The sequence below is a fragment of the Brassica napus genome, chromosome C3 (assembly GCF_020379485.1).
Source record: "Brassica napus cultivar Da-Ae chromosome C3, Da-Ae, whole genome shotgun sequence".
Lineage (NCBI taxonomy): Eukaryota > Viridiplantae > Streptophyta > Magnoliopsida > Brassicales > Brassicaceae > Brassica > Brassica napus.
The window spans coordinates 72071103-72095874 of NC_063446.1; the positions used below are offsets into that span (position 1 = coordinate 72071103).

The 24772-nt window shown below is 29.0% G+C and overlaps 2 protein-coding genes across 6 annotated transcripts; both read left to right on the forward strand.

Annotated features, from left to right (window-relative positions):
• The first annotated feature begins 223 nt into the window (after positions 1-223).
• LOC106360428 (probable histone H2A variant 3) lies at positions 224-3032 on the forward strand. 5 transcript variants are annotated; one of them, XM_022700253.2, is made up of 6 exons: positions 224-483; positions 570-598; positions 911-1009; positions 1092-1232; positions 1893-2078; positions 2532-3032. In XM_022700253.2, exons 1-6 carry the CDS (start codon positions 441-443, stop codon positions 2826-2828), a joined length of 795 nt encoding a protein of 264 aa, XP_022555974.2. In that variant the 5' UTR covers positions 224-440; the 3' UTR covers positions 2829-3032. The 5 variants fall into 5 exon arrangements, with proteins under 5 accessions (XP_022555974.2, XP_022555975.2, XP_022555976.2 ...); XM_022700254.2 differs by having other exon boundaries at positions 225-483; positions 594-598; XM_022700255.2 differs by lacking the exon at positions 570-598 and having other exon boundaries at positions 227-483.
• A 6293-nt stretch (positions 3033-9325) lies between these two features.
• LOC125583523 (root phototropism protein 3-like) lies at positions 9326-11621 on the forward strand. Its single transcript, XM_048750566.1, has 3 exons — positions 9326-10091; positions 10171-10714; positions 10920-11621. Exons 1-3 carry the CDS (start codon positions 9357-9359, stop codon positions 11312-11314), a joined length of 1674 nt encoding a protein of 557 aa, XP_048606523.1. The 5' UTR covers positions 9326-9356; the 3' UTR covers positions 11315-11621.
• The last annotated feature ends 13151 nt before the right edge of the window (positions 11622-24772 follow it).

Consider the following 24772-nt stretch of genomic DNA (forward strand, 5'->3'; position numbering starts at 1 on the left):
TTAAGAATTTGTGACGCTAAGACCACCTCCATTGGAGATTGGATGGTTTAGCAAGGGTTCTTAAAAAAAACGAAAAAAATAAATCAAAAATGAATAAAAAGCAGAGAACCGGCGTTAAGCAGAGGGTTTTAAGAATTGTTAAAAATCCCTACGTGGCGTTTTCGTATTGGCTACTGGTAAAAGACGAAAGGAGTCTAAATAACCAGTCTCTCTCTTCGTCGGTTCTTTTTTGTTGCATGTTCTTCGGCGATCGATCGGTGCTACCTCCTCCTCCTCCAAATCCGTCGATGAAATCACCGTTGCCGGAGTCCACCTGGGAACACGACTTGTTCTCCGAAAAGTCTCAACCTTTCCCTTCCCGATCAACCCATTCTTCTTCCGGAATCGAAACAGGAACCAAGCTCTGCGTATCCAATCTGATAAGTTTGGTGTCATGAACGATGACATCAAGGTTTGGAAGACAAAGATCAAAACTTTGTGAAGGTATCTCTCTGACACTTTGACTTCTCGTTTTGATAGTATGATTTGTGATCTCTGATAGTTTCACTTTCGGATTTGATGGTATGAAGCTTTCTCTGTGTCTCCTCTCTCAGCTCAGGTGATCGATATTCTCCTCTTGTCTTAGATTTGTGTTTTCTTTGCATTTTATCCTTTTGGATCTGTAAATGTGGTTCTGTCTTTGGGGGCGTTTAGATTCAGTTGTGTTGTTGTGTTCCGGATTGCAATCTGAGAAACTTCGCTTGTATTGATTGGTATATGAACATTGACATTTAAGTCAGAAGATTTGGATTGTGGTTGACTGTTCATTGATTTCTTCTTTGTCTTTAAAATTGTAGTTGATGTTCTGTTTATGGTTCCACTTCTCTAGCCATTTTTTGACAATTATAGTTAATCTTCTTCTTTTTCTTAGGAGAGGATTATGCTCAAACAGTTAAAGTTCCGTTTGAATGAAGCGACCCCTTACGTTTTCATTTTGAGGTTCCTAAAAGCTGCTCAATCAAACAAGAAGGTATGGGTGGAACTAGTTTCTGATAAGCTATATAAAATGTAAAAACAAACATGTATGACTAAGCAGGCATTTGATACTACAGTTTTGTCAGCTTCAACAACTCTCCTTCTACCTAATAGAGCTGCGCATCAGCCATCTATGTAGCATGCTGCACTTTACATATGACTCCAGTTTGGACCGCGCTCCTAAACAGCCATACCCACTACAATGTCTCCCAAATGAAGTAAGTAAACTGTCTCTTTAGAATCAACATCTTGCAGATCACTTGACTGATTACAATGGTAAACTCCTTTGTATACAATTGTTTTATCACAGTGAATGTGTTACATGTGTGACTCTAGTGGCGTGGACAGAGGAGGAATTGTGTCCGAGCCATTGCTTCATGTATTGTGTCTATTGTTAGACAGTGATTAGGTAGGTGTGTTTTACATTAACTGTTTATTGGTTAGACATAATTCAACTTTAAAAAAAAGTTATGAAATCCATTAATTCAATTTTAAAAAAAAAAATTTAAGAACCTCGTTGGTTCTCCCATTGGACGATGAAAAAATTAATTAAACTAACAAGGATTCTAAACTTTTCAAATCACAAAATTAACTACTAGTTTATTCATTAGAGCCCATAAAGGTGCTCTTAACTTCCTAAAGTCAAATTGCCTTCTCTCTCGTCACTCCTGAATCAGACAAAGCAAGTTTCTTGTGTGAAAAAAATGACTATTAAATGGGACATGATCTGCAGTTTATGTCTTTATGATAATAATTCGACTTAACATTTTATTGGGCTTGGGCTTTAAAGCTGTAATAAAGGTTGATGTAGAGGGGTAAAATCGTCAACTAACTTTCTCTTCTCTTTCTCTCTGGGGAACTATCTATCGACTCGCAAGCTCTTCGTCTCCTCTGTTGCGATCTACGTGCTCCCTCTCTCTCTCCGAGCAAAGTCTGAAGCTTTTAGCGGGAAAATGTCGGGAAAAGGAGCAAAGGGTTTGATAATGGGGAAACCCAGTGGTAACGAGAAGGACAAGGACAAGAAGAAACAACCCATCACCCGTTCTGCTCGAGCTGGTCTTCAAGTAACTCTCTTACTGTCTCCTCCTGTAAACCAAAGTCTGTTCCTTTTTGGAATCGAATCTTATAAGTGGCGGATCCTTCACCTTTTTTAGCATCTCTTAGCCCTCGTATTAGGCTAGTCATGATACTTGAGACTTGAGAGTAGTTTAAGGTCGTAATAGCAACAAAGAGATGGTTTTGATTCAAAACTGTGTGTTTTCTTCAACATTTCATTAGTGGGTGAGTTCTTGATTTTGTGGTTATGACTAGTCATGGTTATGCTGTTATGAGGAACAAAAAATCTAATTTGATTCACTAATCTGTGTTTTCTTGAACCTTCTTATGGTGTTGATGCTGGGAGGTTTCTAAAAAGTCTTGCTTCAACTCAAGAACCTTGAGCTTTTGTAACTAATTGACTTTTGTGTCTCAGATCTTGTTCCATTGTTGTGACTTATTATTGGTTCCTTTTTGTACAGTTCCCTGTAGGTAGGGTGCATCGACTGTTGAAGACTAGGTCCACCGCTCACGGAAGAGTTGGAGCAACTGCAGCTGTTTACACGGCGGCGATACTTGAGTATCTGACTGCAGAAGTTCTGGAGTTGGCTGGTAACGCGAGCAAGGACCTGAAGGTGAAACGTATCTCCCCCAGGCACTTGCAGCTCGCTATTCGTGGAGATGAAGAGCTGGATACTCTCATCAAAGGAACTATAGCTGGCGGTGGTGTCATCCCTCACATCCACAAGTCTCTCATCAACAAATCCGCCAAGGAATAGATTTTATTTACCACTTTGCAAGAGAGTCTTATGTTTGGTTAAGAAGTCTCTAGAGATGTTTGTTTAGGATATGTTTGTTATTGTTTTACCATCGGTGTTACTTGTCTATCTATGTGCGTATGTATTTGATGATTATCTAAACCCTTTTCTGAATACTACCTTTTGGTTTGTTCCTATCAATGTAACATATAATCCCTTTGTAAATCTAGTTGAAGTCATAATCTAATTAAAGCCACTTCACACCAACAATTGTTAGGAAATGTATATTGATATCATGATCCATAAACCTCGTCGATTCCGACAAATCCTGTTTTATCATTTCTAAAACCTTTGGATTACTTAATAAGATTAACATGTTTAATGAAGTTTGTGGTTATCGTTAAAATATAGTATAGTAACCAGTGACACAAGCGACATGGTCCTCGTACTATAATTAAAAGGGGACCATAGCATCCCATGTTGTGTAGTGTTTTTAATTACTATTGTCTGCATTTCGACTCTGTTTTTATACACATTTACGTTGATTGTCGTACAGAGAATATTAAAGAGACGTCCATGTTCCTATGTTTGTACGTATTAATTTTTGGAATTGAAATAAGATCGACTCTGTCTTTCACACAAAAAAAAATCCATGTCTTCTACTCAGCCTCTCGACCCTCTCCAACGGTAGGAATTGGATCAGAGCTAACGGCCCTAGGCTAAATATCAAGAAGAAGTGACTTTAGTCGCCAAATTTTATTTAAAAAGTTACCAATTGTAAAACGTGTTTTCGGTACCGTTGTTGGAGAGGTTTTTACACCAATCCTATAGTGCCCAATATAATTGGACGACACTGTGTAGGATAAAGTCCCGAACCAGCAGCGTATGGCCTTTATCTAATATCTTTTACACTTGTTTTGGTTTCAATGTTTTCGTGTTGTTCAGTTACAAGGTTTGTGGCTTTCTTTTCTTGTTCTGTCAACAAAGACATTTCTTATACATACATCCGCAATTAATCAACTTGTCTGGATTCTTTTCTTGTGTTTATTTTTGTGGATTTCAAAGATCTAGCTTGATTGTTTCTATAGGAAAAGGCAAGAATTTGTTATTTCCTTTGGAACTAAGCCTTAAGTCATGATGAGACGATGAAGTTTCGATGAAGACTTTTTAAGAACAGAACAACGTCTGTAATTTGTTTTAAATGGTGGGACTTTTTAACAGGTGTGACCCCCCTAGAAGATACTAGGTGTGACACCCCCTAGAGACTATAGGTGGGACTCACCAAGAGCTCAATCCTATGTACTTCCACATATAATAATAAAATTTATTATTAAAAATATATTTTTAAAATATATTTTATATCAAATATAAATTCTTATAAATTACGGTAAAAACCTGTATATATATTATAAATTTATACAAGATTTACTCATACATTATAAGAAATAAATATTCTCAAATATCAGTAAAATAACTGATCTTCTTGGTTTTTACAAAACAAAATATAATATTTTATGTAGTTTAGAATTTCTTATGTTAAACTCTTTTGACACTGCAATTTATATATAACTCTACTAAAGTAAAGATAATAATTTTAAAGTTTTATTTTATAAGTCCTATATAAAAGTGTGATCGCTTATGTTATAATTATTTTTAAAAATCATTTAAATATCTAGATATTTTTCTAACTTTGATCTTTTTCTAACATATTTGCCAAGTAATTAATGAATCAACTGTTGTCTTATAGCTACGTCTAGGGCCTGAAAACCTCACAGCTATTGTGAATCAATAGTGTTTGTCTGTTATCATCGATCAAACAAGAAACTTGTTCTTACCGAATGTTGTTTTTAAGAGTATTATTTCCGCAGGAATTTTACCGTTGAATGAGGGATGATGAATTTTCCTTACACACACTGCAACCTCCACAGTTAAAACCAAAATGATGACGAGAACACTGAAAATCAAAAGAACAAGGAGAACATTTTGCCGGTATCTGCCATCACCTCCGACAAATCACCGTCAAAAGCTTCCCGAAGAATGAAGTCTTTTTAATTGAAAAATTGTTTAAGCTATCACTTTACCTAAACTATATTTACTTTTAATTTAAAAAAAAGTAAATGAACACTTCACCCGTGGATTAAATACTAATCTAGATTTAGATTTTAGATTTGAGTGGTGGAGTTATAGAGGTGGAGTTTAAGATTTTAATAAATATATAAATAGAGAAAAATAATAAAGAAAAAGAAAGACATAGATTTTTTGATAAAATATATAAGAAAAAATAAAATTTTGTTGTAGCTTTAAAAATGAAGCTAAACATGATTTTTAAAATTGAAAGCAAAAAAAATTAAAGACATTTTTTCTTACGTATTTTAGGCAAAAAAATTACATATTTCTTTTATAGAATATTGAACATCTAAAATGAAAAAAATTATTTATAATATCAAATAAATTAGATAATCATAATAAAAAAATATATAAACATAATTTAATTTAATTTTGGGTATTTTTAAAATCACTGAAATATTTAAAATAACAAAAATTATTATTTTACATATTACATTTTAAATAACAGTAAACTTTGTTAATTTCTAATAAAATATTTAATATTAATTATTTTATTTGATAAAAATTAATTATTTTTATATGCATCATATATTTCACATCAAAAGTCTTTACGAAATATATACGGTAACAAATTTAAAGGTACAACCAACTTACCTACGTCTAAACTTTACAGCTAAATTTTTACAGCAAAAGTCGAACCAATCATCACCAATGTTCCTATACAAAAAGTGTAAACCTTATGATATAATTATTGTTTTAATAAAAATTAGAAATTTGTGTTGTGGAAAAATTGCTGAAATTCATTATTTTTACAAATAAAAATATAGTTTTCAGTTTATTAGAGTTTAGAATTTCTTACATTGTACTTTTTGAAGTACATTTTAGGAATAATCCTTATTTCATCATAATAATTAGAACTTAGGCCACTGAAATTTAAATTGTTCCTTAACTAGTGTTAGCACGGTTAAATTTATTCTATTAAATTATTTGATCATGAAACTGTAAAATAATTTTTAAGCAAAAATATTATTTTAGTCAAATATCTTAACAACATGATTAAGAGATTGCTGCTGCATCCCTATCTTTCTTGTAATACGTCTACACTTTTTATTTCTTACACCTAAAGATGAATCACGGTTCTCTAATTTTATGAAAATTCTCTGAGAAACATTGTGTTTTTTTTTATCCCTTTCCCCCCCTCTTCATTAACAGTTAAGATTTTAAAACTTTTTTACTTTAAGACTCTTGATGAATTAAAAAAATAGATTTCAACATGAGATAAATTCTGACCTTGGATAAAATAGATGTAACACCTAACGATTTCAAACGTGATATCAGAATGTGTGGTATGGAGATGGGTTGGGTTGTTGATAGTTATTTTCATTGGTAGAGTGTTAGGTTTTTTTGCTGTCTTTCTACATCTTTTGATCGTTATTTGTTAGCCGTGGGATATGATTTCTTCAAAGCTACATGAGAAACAAAATATTAAAGCTTAACATAAAAGAGAGGATCATAGAAAACTAAAGGATATATCTCGTTTTAGATTATGTACAATTTTGCTCTTTTACTGTGTCTTCTGCAGAGAACCATTCTTGTTAAAGCCATTCTTGTTAAAGCCTAGTTTATCATTTTTTCTTCTTCCCTCTCTGTTTCTGTTTTTGTTGTATGCAAAAGCAAGGAAATAGTCTACAAATGATAAGCCATATAAATAACCGAGATTTGTAAATACCAATTATGAAGATAATGAAGTTGGAAATATGTATTATTACCTTAGTTGCTGCTGAGCTTTGAAACAGCAGTACACTCAAGTGCCATATTCAACCTGAAATAAACAATTAAGAGATTTTTTTTTTTGTAACACCAATTAAGAGATTATTAACTGAGAAAAGAGGAAAATGGATCTTAATTAAGAGTAATCATAAACTTGTATGACAAAATTTGGCATCAGTAGAAGACCTCAACAGAAAGAGAAACATGAAAAAAAAAATGAAGATTTGGAGGATGAAAAAGGGATAACGGCGGATCAAAAAAACTGAAAGGTAATATAGATGAAAAACAGTTTCAAATCGTGATCTTCTTTTTAACGTGGCTGTGAAATTAACAAGATCATGTAGTCTAGTAGTCTGTTTTCCTACTTACAGTTTAAAGCACGATTATTCAAAAAAAAAAAAAAAAAAAAAAAAAAAAAAAGAAATGTTAGAAAATTTAGGGATTAGGAATTTGGTATTTCGTTGAACAAAAAGAAAAAAAGGTATTTGGAATTTCATCAAATTTGGAAAAGAATTTTGTTTTTTATTTTTTTAATAACGTTATGCCAAGTGTCAAATTTTGAATTGCGAAGTGACATGTGCTTTACTATATAAAGGATTTCAGTGCTTATTGCTTTTTCTCATTTAATTTAAAACAAACATAATCCAGTATTTTGATATCCCTTTAATTTGGTTTAGTTTTGACAAGTATGTCATTGACTGACTTTTATTAATGATTAAGGAGATGTTATTGGTTTTTATATTTTGATTGATTTATAAATACATACAGTATTTATAAATTCAAATAAAATATACAAATTTTCAAATTCTTTCGGATTAGTATTTACAAATCCGGAAGTTTTCCTTCAGATTTGAGTCTTTGTATTTTTAACAAAGAAATCTATGCAAATCCATTCAAATATATTATAAAAACAAATCTACTAGTAAATCCGTATGATTGAATAATGCTTGATTTGAATTAGAATTTATGAATCATTAAACCAATAACACATGATTTCAATACATATTTTAAAATCATATAACCAATAACACTAAATTTAGTCTAGATTTGTATGCATAGTCAACAAACTATCTCTCTATTAAAAACAATATAATTGTGACATATATTCAATTCGTTAAGTCACAATTTTTTGTTGACAATAAAAATCAACGTTTTATATTTGGAATCTAACTGGGGTTCTTAGCTTCGGTTAAGAGACGGTTCTTAGTTTTTTTTAGATTTTAACTAAGAAAAGCTAAGAACCATCTCTTAAATACGAGATATAAGAGTCGTCTCTTAGCCGAAAAGTGTAAAAAAAACAAAAAAAAAAATTTAACTCATGATTTAATATTTTTTTGTTTTTTTTACACTTTTCGGGTAAGAGACGGCTCTTATATCTCTTATTTAAGAGACGGTTATTAGTTTTTCTTAGTTAAAATCTAAAAAAAAACTAAGAACCGTCTTTTAACCGAAGATAAGAACCCCAGTTAGATAAAACGCGAACCGTCTTTCAAAAGCGCGAACCAACTGTAAAACTTTAAAACCGTACTGACAAACACAGTCAATTTGTTAACACTATTATTTTGATAACTATGCCTTCAGTCCTTATTTATAGCTAGCTTATTCTTACTTAGAACAAACTGGTTACTAAGCTAATTGATATTTGATTTCAAGATTACATGCTATTGGTAATTTTTGTGTCATCAAAATATATATTTTACAAAACAATTTAATGTCTAGATATTTTGCTAAGTATGATTTATTTTCTTACATGGTTTACTTATCAATCAACCGTAGTCTTATCGCTACGTCTAGGGCCTGAAAACCTTAAAGCTGTTCTAGAAAAAAAAATCTCAGTGATTTGTCTGTATGTATATCGTCGACCAGACAAGAAACTTGTTGGCAAAACAAACAAACAAGAAACATGTTCTTTCCGAATCTATACTATTAAATCAGGATCCTATTGTCCTTTTTACCTTAGCCTACCATTTCTTTACTAATATTGCATGTTTCATTAAGGACAATCAAGTAATATTAATAACATATCTATATTGGGTCATTTTTTTCGGATCCAGCCCACTGTCCACATCAGATCTCTCTTGGGCCATTTGGACCGATTAATAAATCAGATCCAACTCTCACATTTTTTTTTCTTTTCGGCCATTGAGTCCAAGTTCAAATAATTTTTTTTCAATCATTCTTAATTATTTTTTTTCTTAATATAATTTAAGCATTCATAAAAAAAATTGATTTTTTCATTGAAAAGTATAAATCTTTATTAAAAGTATATAATTATTTTTATTAAAAATATTAACCACATAATAAAATTAATTTATCAGAGTTATACCAACTTAATTCATTAAGAAAATAAAGTTTAATTTTTGAAACATAAATAGTCATTTAAAATAAAACATGATAAAAAAAGATAAAAAGTTTAAGTCTTTTATAAAATAAAACACAAATATATGAAATATGACATTTACTAAATATTTTGACCATTGAAAAAAAAAAAAACTCCGCGCTTTCATCAAAATCTAGTATTATCCTTAAAAGGAAATGAAAATAATTTTCTTCTCAACCATAGTTTTTTATTTATTTGATGAGAAAACCTGTTCTTTCTGAATATTATCCTTAATGAAATATAAAATAAATTATTTTTTTCAACGATAGTTACAAACAGTATAAAACTACGCACTGTACACACACTGCAAGTCCATCGTGAAAACCAAAAAGATGACGAGAGCATCTCTGCCGGTATCTGTCATCACCTCCAGCAAATCTCCGTTACAAGCTGCCGGAGGAACGAAGTCTTTTTGGTTCGAGGGTGATGGTTTCGTTCACGACGTGGATTGTTTCGTTAAAACCATCGCCACAATCAAAGCCAACGGCGCTCGTCCCGGCCACATTGGCTCCATTATCGCTCATTATGCTTCCACGCGGCTCCCTGACCTCTCCGGCGTCATTTTGGAAAATCAGCAGCAGTATTCGCATAGCGTAACTGCGTGCGTGATGAAAAAACGTTTCTTGGTCGAAACCCTAATCGGAATCCTTCCGCCGGAGAAAGACTCCGTTTCATGTAACTTCCTCCTCCGTCTACTCAGAACCGCCAATATTGTCGGAGCAGATACGGACTACAAGGCCGACCTCGAAGTGAGGATATCATGGCAGCTAGAAGAAGCTTCCCTCACAGAGCTAATGATACCTTCTTTCAGTCACACTTGTGCTGCGTTGCTCGACGTAGAGCTAGTGACTCGAGTGGTGAAGAACTTTGCAAGAATATACAATGAAGGAATCAAAAGCGGTACTTCTCTCATTAAAGTGGCGAAGCTCGTAGACTCTTACCTCGCGGAAGCTGCCGCAGACCTCAATTTAAGCCTCATAGAGTTTATTACCCTCACGGATGCTCTCCCTAGACATTCTCGTGTAACAGAAGATGGCTTATACCTCGCTTTGGACACTTATCTCAAGGTAAGATAATGTAAAAAAAATACTTACGGTTGTCAGGTGGTTGAAAGGTTCAAAAATTTATTGATTTAATTGGTTTTAGGCACATCCTGATGTGACAAAGCAAGAGAGGAGGAGACTTTGTGGGCTAATAGGCATCAAGAAGTTATCAATGGGGGCGTCTCTTCACGCTGCAGAAAATCCTCGCTTACCAGTGAGAACTATTATTCATATTTTGTTCACTGAACAGACAAAGTTGAGTCATGGCCCCCACAACAACAGCATTGACTGTAATGTCTCATCATTATGTCGAAACCCTTCGGGTTCACACTTCTCAGAGCCTGCTCCTAGTTGGTGCGTGTCGAAATTCGACATGAATGTTCAACAAGCGGAGATTAGCAGATTGAGAGCAGGCATAGGTAAGTTACACAACGAGTGTGAAGCTATGCGAAGGCAGTTAAAGAAAGAGAAGAAAGGTGGTAGGAGTAGTACTGGTAATACTTGTGGGAGTAAGTGGTATTTTAGGTGGAAGATGCTTAGATTTAGTAAGTGTTTTAGCACTAACGATGTGGAAAAGAAGAATGGCGGTGAGGTTGGAGATAACAAAGAAGGAGAAGAAGAGTTTGCGTTGGAGGATCTGACTACTGGTAACAAAATAACATTAATCTATTATTTTTCTTTAAAAGTAGAAAACTCTGATATACATGCTTACATTGGAGTAAAACCCATATTTATAATAGAGTTCTTCTATTTTTAAAGAAAAATCATGATGTGGGTTGATGATGCTCTAAAAGAAGAAAATACAATTTTGAAAAATCTTGTCGGTTGTTATTTTATGCATTTATTTTGCAGTCCTTGGTGATGCAATCGCAAGTTCAGGACAAGTCGATAACAGGGAAGACCCGACCGCGCTGATCATACCAGATCAGCAAATAAAGAGGAACCGGGAAGGGAAGAGACTAAAAAAGGAAATGAACCAGTTAATGAAGCAGTTGGTCGAGGGTGATAGAAAGATCAATACCACATCATCCTCAGCTCAAAAGATCGTGGACGAGGCTACACACCACCAACACCAAAACTTACCAAACCCTGATAAGTTTGGACTCTTAACCAAAACTACTAGGATCAACAATCACATTCATGTACCAGACGACTCTGATCTTTGCACTTTAAAATATGGAGGTTCCAACCAACCCATCAACGCACGTTACTGTTGTTCAACACCATCATTGTTCAAAGAAGTCTGATTCGTTCCCAAACCGTCATATGTCTTATTTGGTTCAGAGAGATATATCTGGCAGTTAATGATAAGAAGCTCCAACGACCACTTGCCTTAACTGGCTTCCACAAAATCAGTTACTCCATGATTAATCTTGTTGTTTTTTTCTATCTTTCTTTACTTGTTTTTCAGACCACTTGTTTTCTTTTCTGTAATAGGTGATGTGATCCGGCCAACGTCCGGTAGCTTTTAAGCTTCGGTGCTGTGCTTTTTGTTTGTTTTTACTCTTTTTTTCATGAGAATTCATGGATTTAATGTGAGAGTTTAAAAATATATAGTATGTTGTGTTAGAATTTTCTATTTAGATTTAGCTATGTTTTTGGCATATTTTGAAGTGAATATGTTTTGTTGGTGGGTTCCGAATGCATCTCTAATAGTTCGGTATTTTTATCGTAGATCTTTTAGAGCTCTTCTTCATTGGAACTTGGAAGATATGATGTTTGCACACGTATAGTCAGAACTCAGTCTTCCGGTAGGTAGTTGTGGATATGATGCAGTGCTGCAACAACGGTCCTAGCCATATGATTTTCAATTTAATTACCGGATTTTTATCTCTTAATTTTAAGTCAAGTTTTTCTTAGATTTTGGTGTTTAACATTTAACAATTTTTAATATGTGTAAAAAACCATAATTGACATCAAGGCAAGAGTAATCATTTAGTTTAGATAACAACCATTAATAAAAGTTAACAAAGAAATTTGAGATCAAAATCGTTTACTTTCTTTAGATGTACGTAACATAATTATATGTTTGGTTAATAATCTGTCATAATTATAGTATTTAGTACATATAAATAAAATATTATTTAAATATTAATTATTCCAATATGTCAAATCAATGAAGAATCGTTAATTATCTGTTTTTACTGCTTAAACTAACGTTTAAGGCATAAGTCTTAGGCTATTGATTTCAGTCACATTAAATTAATTAACAGAGAACAATATTCTTTATGAATTGTGAAAATACTAGACATTCAATGAAAGATAAACCACGTTTAATTAAGGGATAATTTGAAAGCTACCTTTTATGGTATAAAATTTGAATGATACTTAGGGTGTAACTGGTTTTAAGTTTTTAGAATACCATGAATGAGACGAATTAAAAAAATGGAATACAAAAGATGGAACGATGACAATAAAAGGAATATGATTATTGGAATTATAAATATTTATGTAACATGAATGGTAGTTTTTCAAAGGAACGTAGTGGAATGGAAATAAATTGAATTTAAACTAAATAATTTTTTTTTAAATGATATAAAACTCTTAATTTATCTTTCATTCCTTCAATTCCATCTATTCATGAGACTTTTTGTTTCTGAATACATTTTGGCTGCAACTGGATGTACATATTTTGGAATAAAATTGTATGGAATGAGTCATTTATGAAGATTCCATAAAAATGTTACCATTTGAGATGAATTAAGGGTGTAACTGGTAACAACTAAAAGGAATATATAGAATGATAGGAATTATAATTTCTGGAATTTAATGAAATGGAATCAGCATTCCACTTATTCTAAAACGTTTTTGATTTGGAATGATTTTTCAAATGATAGTTATTTTTTTTTCTGGAATGTTATGGAATGAAATAGAATACACATTCCATTTTTTAGTTGTAACTGGTGAATTTTTTTTGGAATGCACATGAATCAAGTATTCTGGAAGTTTTTATTCCAAAAAACTGCATTCCAGTTGCAGCTTTTAACTACGTTCATCTATTTCCACATATTCCATTTGGAATTAGTGGGATAAACATTTTTTCATTCAACTCAAATGGTAATATTTTAATGGAATCTTTGTGAATGACTCATTCCATACAATTTTATTCCAAAAAATAGACATCCAGTTGCAGCCGAATCTATTTATACGTTTTGAAAACGACACTTGAAAACAACACGTTTTATGTGGAAAAACATTTTTTCCAGAGTTGAATTAGAAAATTACATGTTTTATACTCCCTCCGTCATTCTTTATACGCCGTTATACAGTCTTACACAAATATTAAGACAATCAGTTCAATATCTATTTTACCCTTCATTAATTTACTACCTTTAATAAATACATGGCAAATGCAGTCTTTTGTCACTATCAATACTATTAAAATAGAATATTAAAAGGAAAGTAGTTTTAAAAAATCTACCTATAAAAATTGTTTGGACCTTTTCATTTAACTTATTATTTTGGTCTTACCTTAAATTTAGACTAACAATATGTTACCATATATTTCTTTAACAATAATTTATTCAATTTTTTTATTTATTCAAATCTCACTCATAAATCATAATCATTACTATTATTATATTTACCATTTTGATTTTTAATCGTAAAAATATTGAAACTAATATTTTATATCATCACTTTTATCATATAATATATGATTTAAATCAAGAGAAGTTACACGACATATATGTGTACATTTTAACTTCATCTTTCCTTTATAATAAAGTGATCATATAATATATATAAACTTTTCCACTAAAATCTCATATCATATACTAAAATTTCAACCGTCTATAGTTTGATAGATATTTTCATATTTAAAAATGAGTTTTCTGAATATTCATGTTACCTTCACAAAAATGTAGAAATTTAGTGGTTCTGTTAAAGCTAACTCGACTTCACGATATCAGTATTGATTATTCACGATTTTGAAAATTATTGGTTTAGATATTATACTTTTATATACTTTTCACTTAAAAACAAATCAACACTATCATTCTAACCATACAATATTTTAAATATTTTTAACATATCCTAATATTATTCCTTATGATACCTTTACTCAGAAAAATATTTCATCAACCATGTTTTTGTACAATAACGTTAAAACTCTATATCAAAAGGTTGTTAGAGCTGATATGGACGTAATGGGTCCAAATATGTTAGGGTATTTAGGATCCTAAAATTTTTGAAATATCTAAAAAATCTGAAAAATATTTGAAACTCCAAACAAATACGCAAAAAATTCAAATACCTAAAAATTTAAAATCTGACATGATGAACTGTAAAATACCCAATTTGTTTTTTGAAAATTTAACGGAAATCAAAAACTATAATCGTAAACCAAAAACTTTAAAAAAAATATCCATAATACCAGAAACATATTCGAAATATCCAAATATACCTAATAAACACAACATATTTATTATGAGGTCTAGGGTAGGACTCAGACTCAAACAAAGACATGCGGGTCGAAAAAAAACCCAATAGGTTATCTTCTCTCGATATGAACTAAACCTATATTTTCGGATCGGTTCGGTTTATTTTTTTGATCCGGATATAATTCTCATGTCTAAAAGAAACTTACGTAAAAGTGTACATATAAAATCTCAAATAAACTAATTCATAGATTATATAACTGTTAAAAATTATATTTTTCGATATAATAAGACTTTGAATTATAATATAATCCAAAAAAATCTGCGTTTTCCAAGCGCGGATCAAAATCTAGTAATTCATATTGTTTTTTGAGAACGTTTAATATATTGAAACAAAAAATTTGTTCCAAAACGTCATGTAAAACAAGATGGAGGGAGTATAAAACATAAAATAAAATAAGTACATAAAACTATTTATATAGAGTATAAAACATGATAATACCAAAATCATTTAAAGAAAGACGGAGGGAGTATATAAATTGCGTTTTATCGGGATGGTCATCGTGGGTTTATTTTTTATATCGTTATTCGCTTGCTGTTTACTTCTCCAGTTCCCCAGTTAATTTTATTGGTTTATTTCTCTGAGACATGTTTTTTTCAGTGTGGCTCCAAACAATTAGTAGAGCAGCTGCTACAAGACTATTGACAAAAATCTGTCTGATAAGGTATATACTGTATGTGTTTAAAAAAAAAAAGGGTATATACTGTATAATAAGTTTCGAAAAGAGGTCTTTGCTGTATAATAATCTGGTGATGATTAAAGTACTCTATAAAACAATCAATAAGAGTTTCTATTTTTTGCCCAAAAAAAAAAGAGTTTCCATTTCAATCGGTCTCTGTAGAGGTGGTGGTGCTTTGACTTTTTTGTTCATGTGCAAGCTTTTTAAATATTTTAATGCTTTGAAATCTCTGTGAACTTTTGACCAAAAAAAAAAAAAAAGAAATCTCTGTGAACTATAACGGGGACCAAATAACAAAAACTGTAAGCAATACTAGGGGCTGGCTACGAAGCCAGTAGGTGGGGGAGTCAGCGGACCCAAATATTTTTGAAAAATCTATGTTTTTGTTTAGATACATATTGTGACCCCACAAAAAAAAATTGACCCTATAAAAAAACAAAAACATTAAAAGCAGAAACTTGAATATTTTTTTTAATAAATGATTCACATTTTTGTGGTATAAGAACTTGATCTACTATCAAAATTAAGCACAAATTTATGCACAATAACTAGAGTTTAACTCGCACGTTCGTGCACATATTTTTTATTTTATAAATATATAATTTTGGTATTATCATAATTTTTTAAAATATATAATTTAAATTTTAGTGTTATATATTGTGTATCTCTTTAGTTTTCTAGGTTTTTTATTACATTATTAGTATATAATGATTTATTTTATACATTTTACCTTTTTTATTAATTTCTTTACGTTTTCAAGTTTTGTAAAACAAATTCATAATCTAAAATAAGTAAATAAATAATGTTTTCAAAATAAGTTTTTGAAGATATATAGCTATAGATATAAAAGTTTAACAAATGTTAATAATTTATTTATTTGTATAAAAATATTACATAGTTTAGGAATTTTAATCCGTTTAACTGTGAATAATAATGTATTTAAATAAAAATATTTTAAAATTTTGAATAGGTAATTTACCAATTTAATCTAGTTTGTCTTACTTAATTCATATAATACTTATATTTTAATATAATAACCTACAGTTATACAATTTATAGAAGATAACATATAAATTTTTATTTATTTTTCTAATACTATTTTAACAAATAGTAATTTACAATAATATTATGTTACTGATCACAAAATTAATTAATTCACTATATTATAAAAAACTATTTACATGGGTTTTAGCCAGGGTGAATTAGATACCTGGTTACAGTAAGGAAAAAATTAAAGAAATAACCATATAATAAAATAAGACTTTTGACGTGACAATTCGGTAAAAAGACTGACTACTTTCTCTTTGAGTGTGCGTGGGCTATTTCTCAGTTGTGATATACATTGTTGTTATGTTATACGGAATTTCACATATAGAATAGAACAATCGATTAACATCAACAACACATCACGGGGAGGGGGTGAGAGAGAGTTTATATTCTATGTTTCCTTAATAAAATAGAACAAAACAAAATAATGTATCATTTGAATATGAAACTGACCAAAAGATCATTTCATACTGAAATGGATTTTCATGTACACACTCTTCTGATTAGCACTTTTTATCAGAAATTAAACTAAAGTAATACTCCTCCGAGCACTTTTTATCAGAAATTAAACTAAAGTAATACTCCTCCGACCATATGATGGTAAGGATGATTTAATTGGGTCTAAAGGATCCAGTTTCCGATAATATCTCCCTTTAAAGACATTTGCAAACAAAGATTCTAGATTATCAATCAACCCCTACAATTATTAGCTAATTAAGCACTGTTAAAGTCATGTAAATCAGGAAATTTAAACCTCATATGTCTTTATGTCGACATAATTTATCCTATGAATACCAATAGATAGCTTTAGTGATTCCATTATTACTCCACCAAAAGTGTGCTATTATACTTGTCAGTTTTTTTTGGTACTATCTTTGGAAGCCGAAAACATGATATAACATGTATTCGCATTCCTGATGCTACTAATTTTATAAGGACTTCCTTCCCTTTTTTGTAAGAAACCCAACCGTCCAACCATTTACTTTGTTGTTGTTATGTTCATTAAGAAATCCAAAATTCTTACTTTTTGATCCCATGACTTTCTGGAATTTCCAAAAAGTGTCACACCCCTCCCATTATCTGGGTCCTGAGTAGATTATGTAATTCCACTCATATATTGTCTGATATTTTATGTCCAAATTCTAAGAAAGATTTGGAGAAGTTTATTTGTTGTTCTGACACTTTCTCATAGTCTTTAAGAACCATCAATATGAGCCCCACATTCTTCTATATGTGCTTTGCAGAAAAATAAGCTGCAATCAAAAATAAAAATGGGATATCGTTATACGATGAGCATATCAGCAAAATGTATCTTGTCAGATTCATCGACGTGAGTGCCTCATGAGGAATCTTCTCTATGAGTGGTGATCTTGAAACCGGGTTAGACATTTTGATTGATGTGGTGGTTTCTTATTCTCTCATCAAATCACACGATGGTTAACTAATCCAACAGTTAAGGTTTCGACATCCAGCAGAAGATCAGATGAAGATCCTCTTTATTTTGAGGCTCAAAACCACTCCTATCTTTTACTGAAGACAACCTGAAAACATTATTTCACTTGCAAGCGACAGAGGGATCTTTGAGGTTATCACGCTTACCTTCTGAAAATCGGTGACTCATGGTATCTTCTTTGATGCTGCTACTCGATTGAATCTTGATGAATACTCGGATGCAAATTGGACACATAATAGAGGCTGTTACATGTCTACATGAGCTTAGATTGTCTACCTTCGTAAGCAGCCTATCTTGTTAGCCTCTAGGAAGCAGAAAAATGTTATGTTATCATCGACAGAGGCGGAATACGTATTCCTCTGTTGCAGACACGTCAACATAACTTTGATAGATTCTGTCAGTGGTGAAAGAACTTTGTGTCCAACTCCCCTAGACTCCTGTGATCTTTTGTGATAACATTGGTGAGATTCAGCTTTCTGTCAACCTCATTTTTTATACTCGTATGAAACATGTTGCACTCAATTATCACCTCATTTAAGAATAGGTAAGGTACATGGTGTCTCTTTTTGGACTTTCATGTGTGTTCAGCTGATCTGATAACACTTAGATTTATATGACATTATCAGATCCTTAAAAAAATATTTGAGCCAATCATACCGTTCTAAAGTTGTATATTACAAAAATAAGTGTAAAATTGCGGTATTTCTACAATTACAAGATTTAAAACAAAGGAGTTGTCAGAAACCATAAATATACGGTGAGATGTAAGATTATAATAGGGTTTTTAGTAATAAAACCCCTCAACTAAAGATGGATCATAAAAAACTCCTCAACTAAAAAATTGACGAAAGAAACTCTCAATTTTAATTCTGTTAACGTATGTCCCTCCGTTACGGTATTTTAGACGGAGGGTGACAAACATTAACAAAACTAAAGTTGAGGCTTTCTTTCATCAAATGTTTAATTGAGGATTTTTTTACAATCTATCTTTAGTTGAAGGTTTTTATTACTAAATGAGATTAAATATTTTAAAATCTTTATTATCACTTATATATTATTTAAAACTCTTACAATCGATTTATAAGCCTTTAAACTAACTTATAAATTCTTATACAATATTTTATCAATTTTATAAACCAATTTGTAAAGATTTATAAATATTTTAATACTTTACAAATGATTATATAAGGCTTAAAAATGATTTTATAAACTCTAATAATTTCTGCTACTAGTTAGGATGAAATAATACATGGTTATTCGTGATGTTACGAAAATACGAAGTAAAGCAATGAAGCTTTATAAAGGAGGAAACACATAAATGTTTCTTATATTACTATTGGCAAATATAAAATAATTTAAGATTTTTAAGTTATATTAAGTTGTAAGTAGTGTAGAGGATAATTAATTAGTCTAGAAATTCAACCTTCCTACTTAAAGTATGGCGTCAACTTTCTTCTCCTCTTTACATAATTTCTGGACTTTGAGCCATATTTCTCCTCTTTGATTTCCGAACCAATATGTTATACTTTTACCATATTAATCAATAAAACTATATCTTGATTTGCTTTTTTTTCTTTATTTATTTACTTCATGTTTTTGTAGTATGATGAACAACCATGTCTTTAATCTTATAAAATCATTATTAAACCATATTAATCATTTATAAAAGTATTAAAATATTTATAAAGTTTTATAAATCAGTTATAAAATTGAAAAAGTAATGAATAATAATTTAGAAATTATTATAAAAGCTTATAAATTGATCGTAAAGTTTTAAATAATGCATAAGTGATAATAAATATTTTCAAGCATTTAATCGCATTTAATAATAAAACTTCTCAACTAAAGATGAATCACAAAATAACCTCTCAACTAAAGATGAATCACAAAATAACCTCTCAACAAAAAGTTTGACGAAAGAGACCATCAACTTGAATTTCGTTAATGTTTGTTACACTCCATCTAAAATTTCGTGATGGATGATGAAAGACATTAAGATAATTAAAGTTGAAGGTTTCTTTCGTCAAATCTTTAGTTGGAGGTTTTATTACTAAAAAATCATTATAATAATATTATTTAAAGCATCAAGTATTTTTCAAAACCTTATAAAATTTAATATGCTATTATTAGATTGAAATAATTTTTTTTGAATTCATAGAAAATTTAGGATTGTGTCTATATTGAATAATTTATATTTTATAGTTTAAAGTATGTTTTATCGCGTAAGTTAGGACTGTGCATACTCCTATTACAAGCTTCAATCAATATTTTAAGAATAAAACTATTAAAACAATATTATAGTATATCTTTGACAGACGATAATCCAAAATAAATTAAATAAATAGCATCAAATAATCAAAAACATGTTTATTTTTTGTTTTTAAACTAGTCTACATGATTATGTGTATCTTATCAAATCTCCTAAATATATATTGTATTAATGGATTAGAATCTCTTAGTATCTCATTACTTAATTGAGACTCTAACATCATGTAGTTAAACTATTGCTTCTCATCAATGGAGGTTATCGATTCAACCATCAATCCATATTGTGGTATATAAATAGCATCTATACCCAGCAAGATTGATAATCAAAGTGATAATGTTTTACGAATCTGAATGTATCCCATTGATCAAAGTGATTTTTTTTTATCAACAATCAAAATGATAATGTGATATAAATCTAAGGGTCTAAATGGTTAGGGAACTAATGGGAATAATCAATTTTTTATCATTCTTTAAAAAATTGCACCATTTATAAGGAACATTTGCTGCTCATGATTTTTTTATAATTTTTAAAATTTTAAAGAACTATAGAACAAAAACATTCCTTATCAAAATTGATATAGAACAAAAAGAATAAATATTCTTTTTCATACTTTTTTATTTTATTTCCACCTATTTTTTTCTATTCATTTCTATTCCCGTTTTGATGATCGTCAGTTAGAGCCTGAGTGTTATTAGATTGGTTCTCTACTTACAAAGTTCCATTTATTCGATAGGATGAAACTTCAGATCTTTTAAAAATTATTTGAGCCAATCATACCATTCTAAAGTTGTATATTATAAAAATAAAAGTGTAAAATTGCGGTCTACATTACAAGATTTAAAACAAAAGAGTTTTCAGAAATCATAAATATATGATGAGATGTAAGATTATAATAACATTATTAAAAGCATCATGTGGTTTTCAAAACCTTATAAAATTGAATATACGATATGCCTTTATTAAATTGCAATTATTTTGTTTTGAACTCATAGAAAAATTTAGGGTTGTGTCAATTGAATAGTTTATATTTTATATTTTAAAGTTTAAAGTATGTTTATCATGAAAGTTTTGACTTTGAATACTCCAATTACAAGGTTAAATAAACATTTTAAGAATAAAATTATTAAAACAATATTATAGTATGTCTTTGAGAGGAGATAATACAAAATAAATTAGAGAAATAGCATCAAATAATCAAAAAACATGTTTTTGTTTTCAAACTAGTCCACATGATTATGTGTATCTTACCAAATCTCCTAAATATATATTGTATTTATGGGTTAGAATCTCTTAGTATCTCATTACTTAATTGAGACTCTAACCACATTATGTATTTAATTATTGCTTCTCTTCTCATCAATGGAGATTATCAATTCTAACATTTTCACATTGTGTGCTATCTAAAGAACATCTATCTCATCCCATATATATTAATTGAGAAGCATTTAAAAAATTAGAATCTTAATTTTGTATTAATTAAAAAAAACCCCAAATCCTAGGTGACACTCTAAATGCGTTCTAAATTTCATTTCAAAGAATTCTAGAGCATCTAATATAAAATATAGTTTAATCTAATGGTGTCACATTATTCCATAATTATATAACACTAGATAACATTATATTAACCTAAAATATATGAAGTGTGTATTATTTCCTTAAATAAAAGCTACGGAATTATCTAATATGATTTACATATATACGGGAATTAATGATTATGAATAATAAACATTTGATAACAATTTTTTCATCATTCTTCATTTTTGTTTAAATTTATAATATTAAAAAAACTAAAACAATCACATTAACCATATAATAAAAAAATTAGATTTTTTTCTTATATGTGATATTTTAAATTTTTTAAAATGACTTTAAATTACAAAATGAGGAAACCTTTATATGTTATATATTTTTTTAAACGACTTTAAAATACAAAAATGAGGACACCTTATATGTTATATTTTTTTATATATTAGAATTTTCTTATATGTTATATTTTGAATTTTTTTAAAACGACTTTAAATTACAAAAATGTAATTTTTCCTTAAGTATACGACTAAAAACATTAAAATGACATGTATCAATTCGATGGCTGATTTGAAAGCTTTCAAAACCATATGGAAGATAAAAGTCAAAATAATTCAACTGTGAAAATAATACTGTTCACTTTTTTCAAGAATGTGTTCGCTGGAAAAAATAAGGTTTTTATGTCATAATTTGTTTAATGTCCACTAGAGAACATTATATTAACCTAAAATATAAGAAGTGTGTATTCTTCCTTAAATAAGAGCTACATAATTACCTAATATGATTTACATATATATGACGATTAATGATTATGAATAATAAAGATTATAACAATTTTTTCATCCTTCTTCATTTTTGTTTAATTTTCTATTATTAAAAAAAAATAAACAATCACATTAACCATATAATAAAAAATTAGATTTTTTCTTATATGTTATATTTTGAATTTTTTAAAATGACTTTAAATTACAAAAAATGAGGAAATCTTATATGTTATTTTTTTTTAAAACGACTTTAAAATACAAAAATGAGGACAACTTATATGTTAGATTTTTTCTTATACGTTATATTTTGAATTTTTTTAAAACAACTTTAAATTAAAAAAATATAATTTTTCCTTAAGTATACGACTAAAAACATTAAAATGACATGTATCGGTTCGATGGTTGATATGAAAGCTTTCAAAACCATATGTAAGTTAAAAGTCAAAATAATTCAACTGTGAAAACAATACTATTCACTTTTTCAAAATTGTGTTTGAGGAAAAAAATAAGGTTTTTATGTCATAATTTGTTTAATGTCCACTAGAGAACATTATATTAACCTAAAATATAAGAAGTGTGTATTCGTTCCCTAAATAAAAGCTACGAAATTACCAAATATGATTTACATATATATGACAATTAATGATTATGAGTAATAAAGATTTGATAACAATTTTTTGAATCCTTCTTCATTTTGTTTAATTTTATATTATTAAAAAAATAAACAATCACATTAACCATATAATAAAAAATTAGATTTTTTCTTATGTTATATTTTGAATTTTTTAAAATGACTTTAAATTACAAAAATGAGGAAACCTTATATGTTATTTTTTTTTTAAAATGACTTTAAAATACAAAAATGAGGACACCTTATATGTTAGATTTTTCTTATATGTTAGATTTTTTTTTAGATGTTATATTTTGAATTTTTTAAAACGACTTTAAATTACAAAGTAAGTTTTCCTTAAGTATACGACTAAAAACATTAAAATGACATGTATCAATTCGATGGTTGTTTCGAAAGCTTTCAAAACCATATGGAAGATAAAAATCAAAATAATTCAACCGTGAAAACAATACTGTTCACTTTTTTCAAGAATGTGTTCGATGGAAAAAATAATTTTTTATGTCATAATTTGTTTAATGTCCAATCCGATCAACCGATGATGTATTAATTATAGTTTTGTTCCATTATTTTTAATAAAAATTGATCCGATCCATCGGAAAGAAATTATATAATAACAACAAAAAATATTTTATATATATAAATAAAATGATCGCATATATAAAAAAAAACTATCGATAATATATACAAATAAACTCACCCTGCGCAAGGCGCAGGTCTTATCCTAGTATATATTATTTGAGAAGCATTGCAATATTTTTTTGTAGCCATGTGTCATCACTAGAATGATTCTTAGAATCCTTAGAGAAATAAGTTGGTCCATTTAAAAATATAATAAGCTTTTTATTAAACCATAATAAATACATTATTAATGTGATTCATTATTTCCTTAAATAAGATTACGGAATTGCCTAATGTGACTAAAATATATACGACAATTAATGATTTTGAATAATAAAGAATTAATAAAAATAAGTGTGTATTATAATTATATTTGTTTAATTTTAAGCTATTAAAATAAATTAAAAAATCATAGTAACCATATAGTAAAAAATAAAAAATTATTTATATATTATATTTTGAATTTTTAAAAACGAGTATAAATTACTAAAACTGTTAAAAGTTTCACATTCAAATTTTGTGATCTATAATTTAAAACTTTTGTTATGACATGATACAAATAATTGAAAAATAATATAAGTTGAAAGTCTCATTTAATAAGTACCAAAAATAAAAGATATATAAATATATGTATCATTTTAAATTAAACTATATGCCATATAAAAATACATAAATATCGTAATTTTGAAATTTACTTTGAACAGTTTTTTGATAAAAAATTTGAAAAAATATTGACAACTTAATTTTTTAAAATATTATAAATTACTTAACCATTATTTCCACAGTGAAAATTTTGTTATCACTATTTTAGACTTTTTGTTATAACAGATACAAATGATAAAAAAAAAAATTTGAGCAAAAAGCATCATCTAATAAATATTAATATTAACATATACCATATATATGTTACTATCATTTAAATTTAATTATATATCATATCAAATAAAAAAATATTTTTTTGATTTATTAAATTTATTTATATGTTCATACCAATTTAATTATATAAGTAGTAGATAATGACTTTTTAATTATTCAATATATATTTATTATTTCATAATATGCTATAAACATATAATATATAAAATAATTTATATATATAATGTTCATTCCGTGCAAAGCGCGGGTCTTAACCTAGTATACATAAAAGGGAAAGATTAATGCTCAAAGTGGTAATATTGTTGTACGGATCTGCATGGCATCCCATTGAGCAAAATAATTATGTTTTATAAATCTGAATATTATCTGAATGGTGCTCTACTTAAAAAGTTTCATTTTCAATA

What these genes read in the sequence shown, in the direction of transcription:
- LOC106360428 (XM_022700253.2), top strand. Translation starts at nt 441, where the DNA reads ATGACATCAAGGTTTGGAAGACAAAGATCAAAACTTTGTGAAG. An exon ending in TGTCTCCTCTCTCAGCTCAG is followed by an intron (nt 599 to 910) that starts GTGATCGATATT and finishes TCTTTTTCTTAG; the next exon opens with GAGAGGATTATGCTCAAACA. An exon ending in TACAATGTCTCCCAAATGAA is followed by an intron (nt 1,233 to 1,892) that starts GTAAGTAAACTG and finishes TCGACTCGCAAG; the next exon opens with CTCTTCGTCTCCTCTGTTGC.
- LOC125583523 (XM_048750566.1), top strand. Translation starts at nt 9,357, where the DNA reads ATGACGAGAGCATCTCTGCCGGTATCTGTCATCACCTCCAGCAAATCT. An exon ending in CTTTGGACACTTATCTCAAG is followed by an intron (nt 10,092 to 10,170) that starts GTAAGATAATGT and finishes AATTGGTTTTAG; the next exon opens with GCACATCCTGATGTGACAAA. An exon ending in GTTGGAGGATCTGACTACTG is followed by an intron (nt 10,715 to 10,919) that starts GTAACAAAATAA and finishes TTTATTTTGCAG; the next exon opens with TCCTTGGTGATGCAATCGCA.